This window comes from Lissotriton vulgaris, chromosome 11, assembly GCF_964263255.1.
Source record: "Lissotriton vulgaris chromosome 11, aLisVul1.2, whole genome shotgun sequence".
Taxonomy (NCBI): Eukaryota; Metazoa; Chordata; class Amphibia; order Caudata; family Salamandridae; genus Lissotriton; species Lissotriton vulgaris.
Genome location: NC_141699.1, coordinates 102770081 through 102789749, shown reverse-complemented (window position 1 = coordinate 102789749; position 19669 = coordinate 102770081). Strand labels below are relative to the sequence as shown.

The 19669-nt window shown below is 45.1% G+C and overlaps 1 protein-coding gene across 4 annotated transcripts in view; it reads left to right on the top strand.

Annotated features, from left to right (window-relative positions):
• The window catches only part of GGT1 (gamma-glutamyltransferase 1), a 244715-nt gene that overhangs the window by 224229 nt on the left and 817 nt on the right, over window positions 1-19669 (top strand). For all 4 annotated transcript variants that reach the window (XM_086942788.1, XM_086942789.1, XM_086942790.1 and 1 more), the window contains 3 exons: window positions 3741-3868; window positions 4015-4127; window positions 16560-16673. In XM_086942788.1, coding sequence (XP_086798914.1) covers window positions 3741-3868; window positions 4015-4127; window positions 16560-16673 — 355 coding nt within the window. The remainder of the gene's footprint in view (window positions 1-3740; window positions 3869-4014; window positions 4128-16559; window positions 16674-19669) is intronic.

Here is a 19669-nt window from a genome sequence, read left to right as displayed (position 1 = left end):
AGGCAACAAGAACCATCAGTCAAAGAGGGGAGGGCAAGTTCTTCCCTACCGGGTCACATTGGGGCGCTACCGGAACTGATCGAATTGGTAGTCTACAGTGTTTCTGGATGTTTCAGACTGAAGCTGGCGTTAGCATGAGAGCACCACCATCTCGTATCTCAGTCGTGGCCATTCCACGAGCAATCATGGCAGCTGCTCCCCACCAGAAGCCTGCGGGAGTCGGGCCCCCAAGACTTTTGTAGAATCTTCAAGGCTCAGTGGACGCTTTCGAGAATGGAGCCCAAGCCCTAGCAGACAAGCGTCCGAGTTCCAAGGTGTCCCATGGCCATTTTAGTGGACCACGCCCAAATCTGAAGAGGCGGCCGCCATTTTGAGAGTCCTGTGGCAGCCGCCTATAGCTGCATCGCAAGAGCGGGAGCAACTCAACTACATGGTGAGCGAGACGCTGTAGTCGCAAGAGCGGGCAGTAAACAGCTGAATGGCGGAAGAGGCACAGTGTAGCAAAAGCGGGCGGAATGGCAACTGAAACGGTAAAGGGGCGCCCCACTACAGCGTGTCTTCAGGTCAAACGGATTGTGGGACAAGGTCCAGAATGGAAGACTCATCAAAAGGCAAAAAGTTCCGCCGGACCCTGGGAGCCGGCCGCCTATGTCGGGGGTGATCTCAGGCCACACCAGGGCAACACGACTTGGGGAGGGGGCAGGAGCCAAGCGCCCCCTCCCAGTCCGCGCCATCTCACCGCCCCTCGGTGGCCTCCGTCAAGCGGTTCAGGGAGGCACCGCATCACATTGTTTTCCAATGCAGTCAGGTCCACAAACGGTCCTCACTTACTTTGAGAATAGTGAAGCTGCAGCAGGTGCAAATAAGCTTCAGACAGTGTTACAAGCGCTGCTCAGAACTCTGAACCATGGCACCCAACATCCAGGACTTATGCCATTTGAGCATGGCAGTGACATCGAAGCAACTCAGGGACCAAAACCATGAACGTACACTCACGTATGAAAATCTTACTTGGGGAGGGGGCAGGAGCCAAGCGCCCCCTCCCAGTCCGCGCCACCACACCGTATGTTGAAAATATGTTTGTTGAAATATGTTGAAAATCTGAAGCCATCGTTCTACAAACTCTCAACCAGCCTTGGATGGAAAAATCTTGAAGAATGTACAAACTGAAAACCAGTTTTTGTCTGCATAGTATCAGCAGCAACGCTTGCTATCAGAGTGCATGAGTTTCATGCTCGATCGATTGAGCTAGCCGGATCGGGCAACAAAAAGTATAAAATAGTTATGTAAATAGTTATTTAATAAAATGTTTTACCCTGTTACTTTGCTGGTGTGTTGTATATATTTATATTTATAATATTTGCATAGGGTTTGTCGTTATTTTGGGTGGGGTGGGCGGCAGAGTCGAGCTGTCTTGCAGCCATCATGGTGTGGAGCTAAGTTCATCTCACTAGTTTCGTATTTCTCATGAGGGGTTGTTCTTAATGTTTCTATTTTAGCGAGGTCAAAAACAGATCCCATTAGTGGCCTACTGATTTTGCTCGATTCCTTTTGTTTTTTTAAACGATTTTTCACTATTTGCAACGACTAAACAGAGTATTGCGACTCTGTGCTTGTTTGTAAATACAGAATGAACCAAAGAGAACCAATTCAAAAATATTAAATGCTTGGATAACAATCAATCAAATGGAGAGAGAAGCAGGCACGACGGATTACAACGGGGGCAAAGGCCTGCGTTAACTACCCTTCACTATCTGCAAAGAGAGAGTACTCCTAAGAGAAAAGAGGGGGGGGGGCAGCGTTCAAAGCACATCAGCGTGCATAGACACGAAAATGTTTTTACCTATCATGTACTTGACATTTGACAGCATTTGATATTTGCTATTAAAAAACCATTGAAATTCACTGAAAAAACCATAGGTTATAGACCATATATAGTTAGGAATTAGCATTTACAAAACCTTGAAAATTCACTGAAAAAACCATAGGTTATAGACCATATATAGTTAGGGATTAGCATTTACAAAACCTTATTTTACTCGCAGAAAACCATTGAAATTCGCATATATAGCTAGTTGCGCTAACTATATATCGCGCACCCGCAATCCACTGCTGCTGATGTCACATATTACATCATTCATGACATAGTCAGTGACATCACTGATGACATCACTGATGACATCTCAAATGACATCACTGATGACATCACTGATGACATCTCAAATGACATCACTGATGACATCACTGATGACATCTCAAATGATATCACTGATAACATCACTGATGACATCATTCATGTGATTATACGATGAACCTCTTTAGACTCTGATATAACCTTAGATACACTCAGTGTAAACAGACACTCACAGACTGTCACTCATCCATGGAGTTACTCACACACCTAGTCAGTCATGCAAAGAATCAATCACACCTCCATTTCCTCAACTATACAGTTATACACATCTTACTTATTCAAACATATACTAACACATATTTACTCCCTTATACAATCCCTGATACAAGTTCACAATGATCCATACAGCCACTCACACATTCACTGGCTCTTATGCACAGTTATTTATATATGTCACCTCTCACATGTACTGTGTTTTACATATGTACTTACTTTGACATGTAGCACTGAGATATCCATTCACTCACCAATACACTCATGCCCACAGTCAACCGCCCATGCAGTTGTTTCCACATGCACTTTTGAACCCATACATCTAGTGAATCAACTGCTCACACATCTATGCACACCTCCCAGCCACCCCCACACACACTCAGTCTCCCATACAAATACTTGGGCAACCAATCAATAACCCATATAGTTACTCATATAGCTACTGATCAACACATGCAGCAGTTTACAGAACAGACATAATGATGCACAAATTAAGACAGTTTAGTCACTAACCCATGCACTCAGTGAGACACATTTAATCACTCACTTATACAGTCAGTCATGCACCTACTAAATCCTTCATCCAGACACTTATACATCCACTCATTCTTCAATATGTAATACATATTTTAACTTTACAGAAAAATACAGTCACTGGATGTTGTCATCAGTGATGTCATCAGTGATGTCACTGACCATGTCATGAATGATGTAATATGTGACATCATCAGCAGTGGATTGCGGGTGCGCGATATATAGTTAGCGCAACCAACTATATATGCGAATTTCAATGGTTTTATGCGAGTAAAATAAGGTTTTGTAAATGCTAATCCCTAACTATATATGGTCTATAACCTATGGTTTTTTCAGTGAATATATATATATATATATATATATATATATATATATATATATATATATATATAATCAACAGTGTTAGCATAAAAATAAGTGCGATTTTTAAAAACTACCCTCTGTATATCAGTGTCACGATAATTGAAAATCATAGAATATATATATATTTATATATATCACATATTTATGTATCTACACTTACCTTATACTTGCATGAAAAACACATATGCCTTTACCATTCATGCCCATGCCTTTACAACGATATTCATTGTGAAGGCATGCATGGTAAAAGCATATGCGTTGTAATGGCATGTGTTGTGATAGCATGCAATGTAATGCCATTTGCGCTGTATTGGCATGCGATGTAATGGTATGCGTTGTTACAGATTCGTTGTAATGGCTGTTGATGGGTTGATGCGGTTTTTACTTGTTAAATTTTCAGTGATTTGGGGTTTTATTGCTGTTTTCCTGTTGACAGCTTTGGGTCCAAAGTTCGTTCTCCTACAAGTGGAATCCTATTCAACGACGAGATGGATGACTTTAGCGCCCCCAACTTTGTGAACGGATTTGGGCTTCCTCCCTCGCCTGCTAATTTCATTAAGCCAGGTAGCGTCTCTCCTCCTCTGCGGATAATCGCCATGAAAGGAAGCATTTACTGGGTGATTGTTTCTGATTCAGAGTCTGCTTATCTTCTGCTATTCCTACCCTGGTGATAGGCTGATATTGTTTTTTTTATTTACATTATTTTCCAGGGAAACGCCCACTATCTTCCATGTGCCCTGTAATCTTGCTGGACAAAGACAAGAAAGTCCATATGGTCATTGGGGCTGCTGGAGGGTCGCGAATTACCTCGGCAACAGCATTGGTATGGTGCAATCTGTGATGGGTTTTCTGTTTTTTCTGGTCAGTAGAATGATAAGCTGATGGGGACAGGGCTGGAGTCAACTGACCGAGATAATGTGATGTATACATTCATTAGAGGATGAGACTCAGATAGTAGGAAGATATGCAGACAGGGAGATTGATTAATCCTTGCCTGAATCAATATTTAGGAATAAAGATGACTATGTTAATTTGATATATTGGTGGAAATAATATTGTTTCTTTGAGTGTGATCCGTTTGTTCTGATATCTTTGTTTGACATCTGTGTTTTGTATTGATTTTACACACGGGTATCTCCTTGTTTAGTACGTCTTTGCTATTTCCTTTTTTGCTATCTACCTGTCTGATTGTTTATTTTTTTCTGCTTATATATAATATTCACTTGTTTGGTATGTTTTTGTTTCATAGTTGGTTGACATCGGTATGCTCTCACACTTGTTGTGTGATACTTGCTGTGTTGCTATGCACTTCCTAGAATCACTCCCTAACTGATAGTTGCATGTTTGTATTATATGTATGAAGCGGTATATTCTTTTTTTTTTTTATATAGCGCAAACTTGACCTAAATCGGGTATCAGAGCACTTTACATAGCACCACATGTGTTACATTAGGACACATTCATTTTTGGTTAGGCACGAGGAACTTAAGTGATTTGCCTAGAATCACAGGATGTTCAGAGTCATTGCCGATACTTGAACCCAGGTCCCCAGATTCGAGGTCGACCGCTCTAGCCATTAGGCCAACTCCTCTCCCCCTATTGATACCTGCTTGTTTGATCCATGTTTCTTTGATTATCTATGTGTACAATATCTACACGTTTCATCTTGTTTTTTTAGACCAATTTGCTTGGTATTTCATTATTTGGTGGCCAAACATGTGGTATTTACCTGTTGATAACTGCTTGTTTGATAGCTGCTTTTTTGGTACGTGCTTGGTTGAAATTGGCTTGATTAGATGAAATATCTTCTTGTTTCAGATCTGTTATGTAAAAGTTGCTTGTCTGATATTTACATGTTTGATATTCACTTTTTTGATATCTAATTGTTTGATACCCACTTATCTGATACCTATGTGACTGGTATCTATGTGTTTAATGTATACATGCTTAATATTAACTTGGTTGATGGCTATCTATTTGTTTGGCATCTTGTCATTTAGTTATCTGAATATAGGATCTGAGAGCGGAAATAGATGGCACACCCGCCACCCATTTATCATAATATAAAAAATTGACCAATCTACATACATCAGTCACTTTCTCTGTCAAAGCTGTATCTCTTGTTATTTGCACAGTGAAAGGATAGCTCATGGCTTACATTAAGCTCTGGTGCCTGCTGACCTGTGGAGGGAATTTATTCAGTAGACGATTAAGAGGGGAAATTAAATAAATAATACATTTCCCTGTCGAAAACATAGATCCCACCACTCTTACCTGCACGGAACGTGGCTGCTGTGGTCAATCAATCAATCAGGACACTACATATCCGTGACGGTCTCAAGGCGCTGCGGAGACGGGGGGATGCTGCTACTGATCGAAGAGCCAGGTCTTGAGGAGTCTTCTGAAGGCCAGTGGGTCTTGAGTCTGCCGTAGGTTGGCGGGGAGAGTGTTCCAGGTCTTGGCGGCGAGGTGGGAGATGGATCTGCCGCCGGCGGTTGATCTTCGGATGCAGGGGACTGTGGCGAGGGAGAGGCCGGCGGAGCGGAGCTGGGGGTGTGGAAGCTGAGTCGTCTGTTGATGTATGCTGGGCCGGCGTTGTGGAGGGCTTTGTGTGCGTGTATGAGGAGCTTGAAGGTAATCCTCTTGTTGACTGGGAGCCACTGTAGGTCTCTCAGGTGGGGTGTGATGTGGCTGCAGCGGGGGATGTCAAGGATCAGTGGTGCTGATGCGTTCTGGATGCGTTGCAGCCGTCTCAGGAGCTTGGTCGATGTTCCTGCGAAGAGGGTGTTTCCGAAGTCCAGCCTGCTGGTGACGAGGGCCTGGGTGACTGTTCTTCTGGTTTCGGTAGGGATTCACTTGAAGATCCTAAGGAGCATACGAAGGCTGTTGAAGCAGGATGAGGAGACGGCGTTGACCTGCTTAGTCATGGAGATGGTGAAGTCGAGGAAGACCTTGCGTGGTCGGTGGGTGTCGGGCTGTGGTGTACATATTCTAGAATAAAGAGGTGAGTAAACCGATCACCTGGTTTTGGTAAAAGGACGCACCTAACATAAAGCAACCTAGGGTCACAGTGATCAATTCATTCAGTGTCCTGGGCTTGCCAACATAAGCATTCTTCTATGAGTGAGAGTAAATGGGAGCAGGATGCTACAGATCTCTTCCTTGTTTGATAATTGAGGGCCATATGTACAAGCCCCTATCGCCAAAAACAAGCAGCATATGTCTGAACTGGGTTGTTGTGGTGAGCAAAAACGATGGATTTAGGCCCAGATCTCTGTACTGGGGTGAATGTATGACATTGTTCTGCATTCTGTTCATCAATTGTTCTTTTTGCATTTGTCACCCCGAGTGGGACGGGTATGCTCAGACGTGAGTCCCGTGCTCTCTACACCACTGGAGTCAAGCTTTCCTGGCTGATGACGGCTGATAGCCAGAAACCGGTCCTAGGATGCTTCATTCCGGTCCAGTGAAGACATGGCTTGGCAGTTCGAGCTGGCCTGTTCCCATGAGGCACAAAGTTAAGGCTGATTTGCATATGGCCATGTCTGAATTGGGTTGGTGTGGTGAGCAGAAAAACGACGGATTTCGGCCCAGATCACTGTACTGGGGTGAATGTATGACATTGTTCTGCATTCTGTCCATCAACTGTTGTTTTTGCAAGCCCCTATCGCCTCCACTACGTTACTTTTACCAATGTTGTGGTGGCGATAGTGGGTGCACCTCCTGTACAAGGCAACGTTAAGCCACTCAACGTGGCTTAACTTTGCCTTGTACAGAAGGTCACCTATCACGCTATGGTTAACGTGAAAGAGGTGGGCAGTGGGTGTTCCACCACAACACCCATCCATTTTGACGCTGCACCCTATGTACAAGGGTGTCGTACATAGGAGGCAGCACCAAAATTAAGACCAGGTAAATCCTGGTCTTAAGTTGGCTAATTGAGGAGAAATGTATTATTTCTCCTCGTTTTCGTTTTTTTGCATGTGTGATGCTTTGTGCAGTACACATGGAAAAAGCAAAATGCCATGGTTTATTTATATACAATAAGGTGGCCCTTCCTGTACATAAACAAGTCTTTAAAAAAATGCATTTTTGTCTCTCATGTGTGCTGCATGAAGCAGCACACATAAAAGTGACAGTGTGGGCATTTTAGGATTGTTTATGTGCAGGAAGGGACACCTTCCTACACATAAACAATCCTCCCCTGCACGCAGACACCGTTGCATTCTAGTGCAAGGGTGCCTTAGTTGGCGCTAAGTTGGTAAACTTAGCGCTATCGCAGTGGGAAAGGGAAGGCTGCACCACATTCTTGTAAATATGGTGCAGCCTTGCGTTTCAGAAGTGGCGAAGCGCAGCGTTAAACCAAAGAGGCTAACACCGCGCTCTACCACTTCCTTGTACATATCCCCCGAGTTTTTTTATGAGTTGTTGTGTTGTTGTCTAATGAACTGCATCCTAGTCAGTTCTTTTATGTCACCCCTTTTATTGTAGTGGCGCTCTCTTAATAACATCTCCAGTTATGGTGTCTTTGTAAGTTTAAAGAGCTGGCTAGGATGACTAATGATCTTTATTTGGCTGCGTCAGTGCATGATTAAAAACAATATCCCTCGTTTCAAACTGATTCTGGCTGGCCAACTTGCTTCATTTCAATGCCGTATTGGCAATGTCTTAAGGGCCTTAGGACCAACAGTTATTTAGTGTCACAAAACCACAGAAAAGAAAAAATTGTGTTCTTTACCACAAAAGCTTTTTTTAGAACGTGCCCTTATATTGTGTAGTGTGAAATTCACCATAAGCCCACTAAAGGGGGTACATACCATTAGTATTCAACATATGTCTATTGATTTCTGTAGTGTGTTAAGATATAAGTGGCTCAATATACTAAATAATACCAACCAATAGTTTGTTGCAGGTTTCAGTGCAACTTCATTTTAAATAGTTAACTGTTAACTTGTATTAATTGCTGATGAATTTGATGTAACTATGTTTGGGGGTTTTTAATTTTTTTTACTCTGAACTGTGGAATACTGTTTGGTACTTAGCTTGGCAGCCTCTAGGGAACCGTCACTTTTCCCCCACAAGGTTAGCAGGCTAGCTCACGTACCTAGGAGGCGGAGCGCCAGGGAGGAAGAGGATAAGAGCAGGGTCACCGTGCGGATGCACCGCTGGCCCGCCAAAGGCAAGCCTGTCTGCACCTGTCCGCATCCGTTCCGCGTCCAGCCCCCATGTCAGTTGCAAATCAAGTGCTGTTCTTGCACTAGATTCTCTAAAACAACTCCTCACTGCTCTATCCGTCTGTGAGAATAAATGTGATTTGTCGCACACTGTGAGCGCGATATTGTGCATACTTTGTAAACAGGTGCTGGAAAGTGATGATTCATTTGAACGGACTCTGGCTGTTGAATCACTGTCTGGGGGACTCCCCAATGTACAGTCTCTTCCCAAACATGCGCAAGAAGTGTGTGGCTTGTTAAATGACCACAATTTGGATTTTCTGGTTGTTACCGACTCCTGTCTTAAGCCGTGGTCTGATGCAGACATTGGTAGCGCACTACCCCCTGGTGATGCTTTACTTAGATATGACAGACCTGAGAGGCGTGGTGAAGGTTCAGCAATGATTTTTTGAGACTCCTTCCAAGCTAGTTCCTTTGAGTTTTCCAACTTTAGAAGGGCAGAAGGTGTGGGCTTTTGCTTCAAATACGGTCACTCACCGTCATTTGCTGGATGTCCTATGCTAGTTTCCTGGGCTCTTTAGGCAATGCTCTTGCCCCAGCTTGACTTCAATGCACAAATTTCACCTTGCTAGGTGGCTTTAATTGTCATTTTGATGAACTAGAGAATCCAAATACAAAAAATCTTGGAGAACTCTTCAAAATATTTGGTCTCTTCCCAGTTAGTGGGGGGGGTCTACTCATGCTGCTGGCCATACACCTGACAGGATTGGCGCTAACTTTCCTTTACTAATCCCAGGCGAACCAGTGATCCAGGAGTGGTCGAATAATTGGTTTATCCCTTTCGCATTAACAGTAGAGGCCAGCCCACTAGTTTACTCACCATCCGATGGGAACCTTTCCGGTTCTCGGAAATGGGGAAAACTCATGAGCTCCAACATTTCAACATTGTTGGCCACAGCTTACTCTGTCATTAGGGAAAGGTTCCCGGGCAACCTTGATGCATTAACTTATTGCTGCTGGCTGCTGTTGATTAGCTAGCACCTGTGGTGAATACAGGCAAAGATCAGCCCACTCCATCCGCCCCATGGTACATGTCAGACTTCGCTAAAGAAAAATTATATTGTAAACAACTTGAGCGTAAAGGGCGCTCTGCCTACAAATCCGAGGACCTCAACCAATTCAGGCTAGACCTGAAACACTATCACAAATGAATTAGGGATGCAAAAAAATTCTACTTCACGTCCCAAGTGGAACAAGTACAGTTTGGCCTGGAAGTTTGTTTTTCAATTGCTAAATTATTTCTACAACTAAAAGCCTTATCAAGGGATATTGTCCACTCTCAGGCTAAGTGCAACATGCTTTCTGCTTTTTTTGAAGAAAAAATTCACCAGGGCTTTGATGTCAACTGTCCTGAATCATGTCAGTTATATGGTGATGTGTTGAATTCCCCGTTGTCTCAATGCACCCTATCCAATTTTCAGTCCATCTCATTATTTCAATCATGGCAAGCTATTCTCTCATGTAAATCAGGCTCCCCTCAAGATCCATGTCCACCTGTGATGTGTCATAAGGCTACTGATACGGTGAACCCAGTGATAAACCCATTATTAAATATATCGCTTTCCCTAGCTGAGGTTCATAGCTCTTGGAGAGTGGCAGTGGTTAAGCCTCTGTTAAAGAAGCCTTCGGCTGACACCTCTATGCTGGCCAATTTTAGACCCAGCTCATTGCTCCCAGCGCCAGGAAAAACCCTAGAAAACTCGTAAATATGCAGCTGATCACCTGATGATACCAAGTCACTGCATTTCTACCAATAGGGTTTTAAACCCAGGCATTCTAAAGAATCGGATCCTCTAGATGTCTCGGAAACTATGAAGATGACTAGATTCTGGTAACAATGCTGCCCTAATTTTATTAGATTTGTCAGCAGCATTTGATACCATCTCTCATTCCATATTGCTCCAACATCTTCTAGATATTGGCATTTCTGATTTGGTTTACATCTTTTCTGACTGACCGAAAACAGGTAGTATCTATTTGTCAGTATGCCTCGCAAGAAAGATCATTAGCATTTGGTGTTCTGCGGGGCTCCTCTTTTAGCCCTTCTGTATTTAACATTTACATGGCCCCTTTCATAAATTTGATTAACCTTTGGAAATTGCAACTACCTCTAATGCAGATGGCACCCATTGATCCTGTCCTTGAACAAGGGTTCCTTCGGGTCATAATAGAATTTTATAAACAGTTTTGTCAACATCATTCGCTGGATGGGGAAAAAAACATCTAAAATGTAACACGGACAAGAAAGAAATACTATTGTTTGGGCAATCAAATCTATTTTCTCCCCTGATGTGGTGGCCAGATTCAATTCCTCCTCCACCCATTAACAGTAGAAGTGGCCAAAAACGTAAGAGTCAGATTTGATAATACTTTTACGTTCACCACAGGTACTATCAATAGCGTGTACGTCCTCCGGTTTTGTCGTTGCTGTGTTCATCTGATCCGTCCAATTCTGCGTAGTTGTGCAGGAGGCTGTGGATCATCATATGACACACCAGGGTTGATGTGTCCTTCTTCCCTACCACCAGGCGGTTTCTGGAAAACAGAAGAACATCTCTAATACAGCACAGGAGCCTCCAGCAGTTCTTGAGGTCACTCAGTTCATGTGTCCCTTGGAACAAACCATACATCAGAGTCCGGTTTGATGCAGGGTGTAGGTGTCCAGGCCCTAAGCTCTGTGCCTAGGGCCTTCAGCAGGTCCGGTGCATATGTGCACTCCCAGAAGAGATGGTATGTCGCTGATATCCTTTGCTCTTAAATGGCGTAGGACAGGCTTCAGGGTCTATGTGGCGGGGGCGGCAGCCTCCAGCCCGAACTTCTTCACAAACTTCTCCACTTCCTTGTAGACCACGGGGTCTCCCAGTTGAACGGGACGGCACTCACCCACTCTGAACATCCAATGCACCTCCACGTTGGCAACAGGAATAATTGTGCAACCAGAAAGCCAATGTGGCTCTTGTCTTTGGTCCTCAGGGTGCTCCTCACACAGGGGAACATGAAGATTCCCCTCTTTGAGCTCCAAATGAAGTAGAAGGTCATTCTTGTGATTGTCCTGGCCATGTGGGACTGCAAAGGCCAAATTTGGGTGACCTAATGGAGCACTGGCAGGGTCTCGTTCCGCAGGACCAAAGACTTTCCTTCGATTGTCAGCTTCTGGAGGCTCCAGAGTTCCAGCTGCTGCCTTGTCATCGCAGTCTCATTCCCCATGTCTTCTCCCCTGCACGTTGTTATGTTATGTTAAAATCAATTTATAAAGCGCTCGTACGCCCGTGGGCTTCATGGCGCTATAGGAAGTATGAAGAGTCCGAACAACATAACACTAAGCTAACAAAGGCTAATGGTAGGCGTTCTCTGCTGAACCAGCCTCCAAGGATCTTCAGGAAGTCCTGCTTGCTGGGGAATGGCTTTAGGTCTCAGGTGGGGGTCCAGTGTCCGAAGAGTAGGGTTTCTGACTTAGCGCTGTTGCTTTTCGCTCCTGGCGTCTTTCCAAATTTGATACAAGGTCTCTCCAGTCTCTCACAGATGGTCTGCCCACACAGAAGACTGAGACATCGTCCATGTTGAGGGAACACTTCACTTCACCCTTTCCATTGCTTTCTGGGACCATCACTCCTCTGACATTCCTGTTCTGTCTGATGCGTTCGGCAAGGAGTTCAATTATGCAGATGAACAGAAGAGGCGAGAGCGGACAGCCTTGCCTGACAGGATGGAGAAGGGCTCGGTTTTTCCAGCCGTTAACCAACTTTATGCCAGAGAGATCTCGATCTTCAGACACCACGTCACAGAAGAAGACTCCCAGCCCCAGTGCTCGGAGTGTCCGGTCCATGAACTCATGGGAAATGCGGTCGAAAGCCTTTTCCTAATCCAGGCTGACCAAGGCAGTTGGAACCTTGAGGCTCTTGACGTACACAATCGTGTCCCAGACGAGGGCTAGGCTGTCCACGATTTGCTGACCCGGTATCCCACAAATCTGGTCCGGGTGGACTATCTTCGCTATTACCTTCTTTAGGCTGTTTCCAATCACCTTTGCGAGAATTTTGTAGTCCATATTGAGGAGTTGATAGACCTCTAGTTCTGGAGTATTCTCTCTCTCTCTTCTTCATGTACAAAAGTGTTATCATACCCTCTTGCAGGGATTGCGGCATACTGTCCTTGCCCACTATTTCCTCATAGAGGTCCAGCAAGTCTGGCCCGATCAGGTCCCACAGTTCAAAATAAAGTTCCACTGGGAGACCATTTCTAAGCATCTTGCCTCTTTTGGAGGTCTTAGTGGCCAAGTGCAGCTCTTCCAGGTTGAAGGGTGCGTTCATGCCCTCTCTCTCTCTTCCGACCCAGTATCTTCAAGATGCCCTCCAGGAAACTATCTGCCTAGGCTCTCTCTGACGACTTAGGTGAGTAAAGCCTGCCATAAAAGTCGGTTACGACTCTCATGACTTGCTCTTTCTCACCTTGGAGCTCTACCAGTGGTGTGTGGGCTGAGTGAAGTTTCTTAACCACATGCGTGCGGGGGTTATTTTTGCGCTACGCAGCTTTTTTCCAAAAGCCGCGTAACATGACGAGCTCAGCTCGTCATCAGCACACGACCACCGTGGCTGATGACGAGCTGAGCTCGTCATCAGCATCGAAGGGGTTAAAGAACAATGAGTTGCATTTTTTGTCCTTCTCCACGTTCTCGGAAGATGATTTTCCTGGATTCCTCCCTGAAGTGCTTGTTGAGCCCTTTTTGGCTTTTCTCCAGTTCATCATCCACGTCCCATCCTCCAAGCTCAAGTTCTTACTGTTGCTGCAGCTTGCTCTGCAGCTTCCTGGACGACCTCTTCTTTTCCCATGCAGCAGCTCTGCTTGCATCCTGGAAAAAGAACCTGTCCTTCACCCATTCCCACCACTTAGTGAAAGAGGTCCTTCATGTCTCTCCACTCTACATACGTGGCTCTGAGGTTTGCCACTAACTCTACGTTTTCCAGCAACAAACAGTTCAGTTTCCACGATCCTGGGGTGGAGGGGAACTTCTCTGAAACTTCCCTCTTGAAATTGACTGCTCTGTGGGTGGAGAAGTGGACATAGACCATGGAACTTCGCCCAGGATTTACCGATGGGGGGTGAATAGGAAGCCGATCCATGAACGCACAGATTTTTCCAGCTTCATCCAGGAAGAATTCCTGGTGTTCGGCCCCATTCTCCGGATGACATCCTGGAGGGACATCTCACCTACCATCTCCAACAACAGCCTGGACGTCACTTCTATCCCAACAGAGTCTGACCCAGTGCATCCATCCAACTCTACTATGCAGTTGAAATCACCACCCATCAGGATGGTTCTGGAGGTCACAAGTTGCATCCTGAGCATCTTGAGTCGCTCATTGTTCCCTGGGGGCGAGGGGCATAGAAATTGATGAGCCTAACGGGCTTCTCGACCCACGGGCCGTCCACAACTAGCACTGTGCCATTGACCTGCTTGGTGACCTTGTCCACGGTGAAATGCCTCCCCTTGATCGGAGCTGGCTGTACTACTGGATGTACGGAATGCCCCATTCCTGCAGAAAGTAGATATCTCGGTTCTGAGCGGCCAGGAAGTGCAGTGTGCCAACTCGCCTAACCTGATCCTTCACACTTCTGACGTTTAGGGTGAACAATGATATAGCCATTGTCTCTGCGCTAGAAATCAGTTTCCAGTTCAAAACCTACTGGGGTTGAAGGCCCAGGGGTCCTCTACTTAGGGTGCTGAGCCACCTGCTGGTCCTGCTCTCCCTCTCCTGTGCTGTCGTCCGTGTTCCCGATGCACACCTCTGATCCCATGTCTGGGATCCACTGTGCTGTCTCTTCTGTGGTTCCCATCATGTTTAGCTGCTGATGGAGTTCTTGGAGTGCCGACTGGAGCTCCTCCTAGTCTTCTTCCTCGTCCTCCATCCCTTCGTTGAGGTTGTCTTCCTCACTTTCCACGATGACATTGTCGTCCTCTTCCTCAATGTCTGCCTTGTTCAACTTCTTGCTGGTCTGGAAGTCCTCTTTCCTCACCTATGTCCTCTTCCTACTTCCCTTATGGAGTGTTGTGTTCGGTGTTGTTTCCTCCTCCAACTTTTCCGGCTTGGGTCCGGGCTGAGGTATTTCATGCAGGGTTGCCTGCTGTGCCTTGGTGTTGGATTGTCTCCGTTCCTCTGCACCCCCCCTCTCTTTTGCGGTCTTCTGGGCAAGCGTTTGGGACGAACCTGTTTCCATGTCTCTTGAAGCAAATCATCGGCCTTACTTCTGCTTTCCACCTTCACTTTGGGTTGTTCCCCCATCTTCTTTTTCTTCTTCTTTCCCTTTCCGTTGCAGTGTCTTGTCGCCTTCTCCTCCTCCTGTGCCTCTGGCTCCGGTGCCGGGTCTGTGTCCTTTGGGGCTTCCTTTGGTGGGGCTACGTGTTGTGCTCCTTCCTCGCTGGCTCCCTCAGGATGATGGACTTCCTTGGCCTGTGCCGTCCCAGTTGGTATTGTTGGTTCCTTCATTGTGGCTGGTCCTGCCTTAGGATACTCTGTGATCTTTGGGCCTGGTCTTGGGGGTGCTGTACTTGTTTTCTTTACATTAACCACATCCGTGTGGTCCCGATTTACCGCCGGTGCTGAGCCCTAATGAATACGGGCGTTGTCATAACGGAACGGTTCCGTCATGAGCACAGCTCAACCGATGCTCATGACGGAACCGTTCCGTCATGAGCATCGAAGGGGTTAAATATCGGTTCAAACATAGTTTACAGTTGTATATGTTTATCATCTGTGATTATGACCTTAGTTAGCAGCAGCTTCTTATGCTGGTTCTGGTGTATGTTTATTATAGATGTAAATCTATATCAGAAAAGCCTTCTGTTAGACATTATTCTAATCTTCTATATGCATCATAGCAGTAAAATCATAGCTTTTTTTGCTGTCAATCATTTAAACTACAACATAAATAGGCAAATTAAGCAAGGCAAAAGATAAAGGTATTTTTCACATTTTTACGTTCAAATTTGTTAAATTATATTTAAAAATACAAAAAAGGAACAAGTTATAAACACGCTATTTATAATACAGACTTATGTATTGAGGGGTGGGTGCGGGTGTAGGGAAGAGACAAAGGCAAGTTTACATAAAATTGGCATATAGGGGAATCTAGAGCTTTTAGGTCGACTACTAAAAGCCCCACGGCAGTGGTATTAACCAAAAAAAAGTAGTGCCCCTTTAAAGATTTGATGAGGTGCCCGAGATTTCTGCTGCCCGAAGAATAACCACCCATCTATACACACAACACCCCTATTGACTCACACACTTTTAAGGATGGATATGGCAATGAAGCTCTGGCCTGCTGTCTGTGTTTGGAAGCATCATCCTTCTAATGAGGCAAAGCTTCCTGAGCTGTAGGGTCTTTAGAGGGATATATCATACCCTGGCTTTGAAAGTGGAGTCATTCACATGCCAGGCTCTGCCAACCAGCCTTCAGCGCAGTGCCGCTGTACTCTAAAAACCACAGAATCCCATAGAGACCTTTCGGCTTCTGGTTCCCTTAGTGGTGGTTGGTTTTTGGTCCTGAAAAACTCCAGGTTTAAATAAATCATAACCCCAACTCCTAGTATAACCTTATTGCTTAATCATATCCTATGCTTAGACAAAGCCTGCCCATAACCCTTACCTTTACACACCTAAGAGGTTTTGGACCACACTGTTTTTGATGGTCCCCAGCCTTTTTAACCCAGGATCGCTGTTAATCAAGACTAGCGACCTGTTAAAAAGACATGTTCCTATTATGGAATCATTTTAAGTTGCATTATGCAACTTGGAATTTCCCAAGGCCCCTAACATGAAGACTAGAGTGGCTATGCGAACCAGAAGCCGACAGATTGATCAGATCAGCTTCATGAATTTGGGTAATCCTGCACCTGATTTAAACAGTGCTTGGATGCCTCATTTGGGTTTAAGCACTACATGAATGGTATGTAATCAAAGTCTCCTGTACTTCTGCTAAAGTAGTCCCTCCGTGCTCAGATCTTCCTTCCTTCCTTCCCGCAGGTGATAATGAACACGCTGTGGTTTGGGTATGACGTGAAGAAGGCTGTGGAAGCGCCCCGGATTCATAACCAACTCTTTCCCAACACCACTCTTCTGGAACATACAATGGAGCAGGTAGGTGCTCCTGGGAACTTAGTGGAAGGTATGGAGGTGTGTAGTGAAACTGTACCTGGAAAGCAAGGGGTCAACAACTAGTTGGCTAGGAATGGGGCAGGAAGCAATTCCCACCTATAAACAAACAACAGTTACAGAGCTAGTGATTGAAGAGGGTCTCTGGTGCCATAGTCGACTACACGGCAGACCAGATGAGCCTACACGTCCTTGTCCACGGTAAAAATCTAGGATGTGCAAAGTGTAATTCCACCTGTGAAGTTTTGCACAGTTTCAGATTTGGGCCCTTTTCGAAGTGAAGACCAGCCAGTGACGTGCCAGGGAAAGGATGGGACCACGGGGGCGGGAAGCAGGAGTCGGAGGGTCATAAAGGATGCTGAAATTGAGGGGGGTGGTGGACAGCGGTCCTATCCTCCCCATTGATATCTGTTTTTTAAAACTATGGCTAGCTGCCCAAAGTGCACTTCTACCTATGGTTGAAAAACACATGTACTCTGAGTTGAGAGCTGTGATGCTTTTCAGATTCACACAACCAAATTTGCAGATTAGAGACCAACAAATTTCAATGTTGAGATGCAAGAATCTACTGCCAAGTCCAGACCTTCCATATTTTACTTGATTGATTTATTCAGTTTTGGCCAATTTTTGTGTGTTTTTGAGGGATACTATCTGGAAACACTGTTCTTGAAAAGCTTCTTGACAGGGCTTGTGCTAGGTTTTCTGCCACCTTAAGCTAAGTAACATTTTTCACTCTGCCCTCCCTAGAGGAAGACGGTACGCTAAATGTTCGTGAGTTTCACCGGAGTCAGCCCTGTTTGTGATTGTTGCCCCAGAGTGTCTTGTGCAACCTGTACATGGCAAGAACTTGAGCCTCAAGTCAACAAACACCACTGCAGTTCCTGCAGTGCAGGGGTGGGGCTTCTGTAGCAGACCCCCATCATGACACCAAACCCTCATTAAAACTGAGGGAAGAAAAACAATGCTACAGTGTCATTAAGTGGACATGATTTTTGGGGTTAGCAGCGCAGGCTTCTTGTTGAGTGTATGCACCATATTAAAACATTGGAATGTTGAGCGCCCGGAGCACCAACATTCCAATGTTTAACAAAGGCCTCTAAGAGCCCGAGCGGATTTCAACCCCCTCCGGCTCCGTGAGGCCTTAGTTTGATAAATTACAACATTCTGTCCTCTTGGGCGGAATTTTCTAATAGCCTTCGAGTCTCCTCCGTAGCAGGCTCCTCAGGCCATTAAAGGCCTGCTGCCTTGATAAAAGGCCTGAGCCGAAGGCAAGGGCCTTTAATACTGGAACCAGCTTTTAATGGCCGGTAAAGCCAACTATTGTAGGCTCTAAGGCTATAGTAGAACATTGGGGTGCTGGAAACTCAATTGAAGACAATGAAGCGGCTCAGGTCTAATAATGGTTGGTATGAACCTTCTACTCCAACATTCCAATGTTTGTGTTTCTGTTTTCCCCTTCTTTAATTTATAACATTCTAGGCTGAGTGGCTGGAATGTTCTAATAGCCCTATTGCCCTTCTACCATGGCCTACACTGGTTGTTAAAGGCCCTCTCCCTCACTTTAGGCCCTCACCTGCGTCTTCGGTCTATAACTGTGGTTCAGGGTCTGCAACAATCGGTATATTCCTTGCTAGGTAATAGTGATGGGAATGCTGTGGGTCCCTGAATATATTTTGCATAAAAGGATCCCATCATTTTATCACAGTGCTGTTTCAATGAGTAGCAAGTGCATGAAGCACATTATCAATGCTGTGTTCTCCCCTCAGAGTTTCATATACTTTTTTTTTGTAACTCCTAGAGAGATGGGAGTGGCGATCACTCTCTGTCTGCAGAACCGCATCAATTAGTCAATCAGGATTTATAAAGCACGTCTAATCACCTCATGGGTATCCAGGTACCTGCAGGTCCTGTAGGTTCATTTGAAAAGCCAGGTCTTGAGAGCCATTCGGAACTCTGGAAGTGAGGTGATGGTTCGAGTTACTTGAGAAGGCTGTTCCAGGTCTTTGCTGAATTGTGGGAGAAGGAACATCCTCCACTTCTGCTTCGGTAGATGCGGGAAGAGGGGCAAGTGATAGGGAGGCGGAGCGTAGTCTTCTCGACGGTTGGTGGAAGTTAATGTAGTGAGGTTCTTGGTTGTGTAAAGCCTTGTGTGCATGGATCTACAGCTTGAAGTGGCATCTCTTCTGTAAGGGGAGCCAGTAGAGCTGCTTGAGGTGGGGTGTGATGTGGGTTCATCGGGGAAGGTCGAGGATGAGTCTGGCTGAGGCATTTGTTTCCAAACCACTACCTGGTCTGTTAGTCCCGTCGGCTCAACTGAAGCAAACACATTCAGAATCTCATAATTCACCCATTTTATTTTTTTTAAATAAAAGGCCTTCACTGGTTAAATGATGACCAAGCAACATGGACTGATCTGTCTACCCTATGTGTACATTATACATTCATAGTCCAAATCATTGCCTCATTTGTAGGAAAAGAAGTGCTTGGGCCTAAGGTATTTTACAGGGGACCACTGCAGAGTACACCACCTACAGCCCCGGCCAGCACTGCCCAGAGTTATCCCACTTCTGTTAATGTGACTATTTGAACTATTCCAGGTCACCTGAAATTGTAAGAATATTTAATGCATATTGAACTCCTATACACTGTGGACATGTCCTGTGTTGAAAAATGGTCAGACAGCACCACCAGTGCTGTTGTAAAGAATTACGTGCAGTGCCAAGCACCTTCAACATTGGCACAAATTTATCATTGGTCCAAACATGTCATGACTAGGCCTTTATTTAGCTCGACTTGGGTTACATTGAAGCTGGGATAGAAATTTCCCAAATAGGTTCCATTGTTAATAAATACCTTTCAACACCGAATTTATTTTCACATGAAAGTGGCAAATAGGATTGACCTTATGCCCTGTGTCGGCACTGCTGGAAACCACTTTTTAGCCTAAGTTATTGTACCCAACTTCTTTTCTATAGTACATG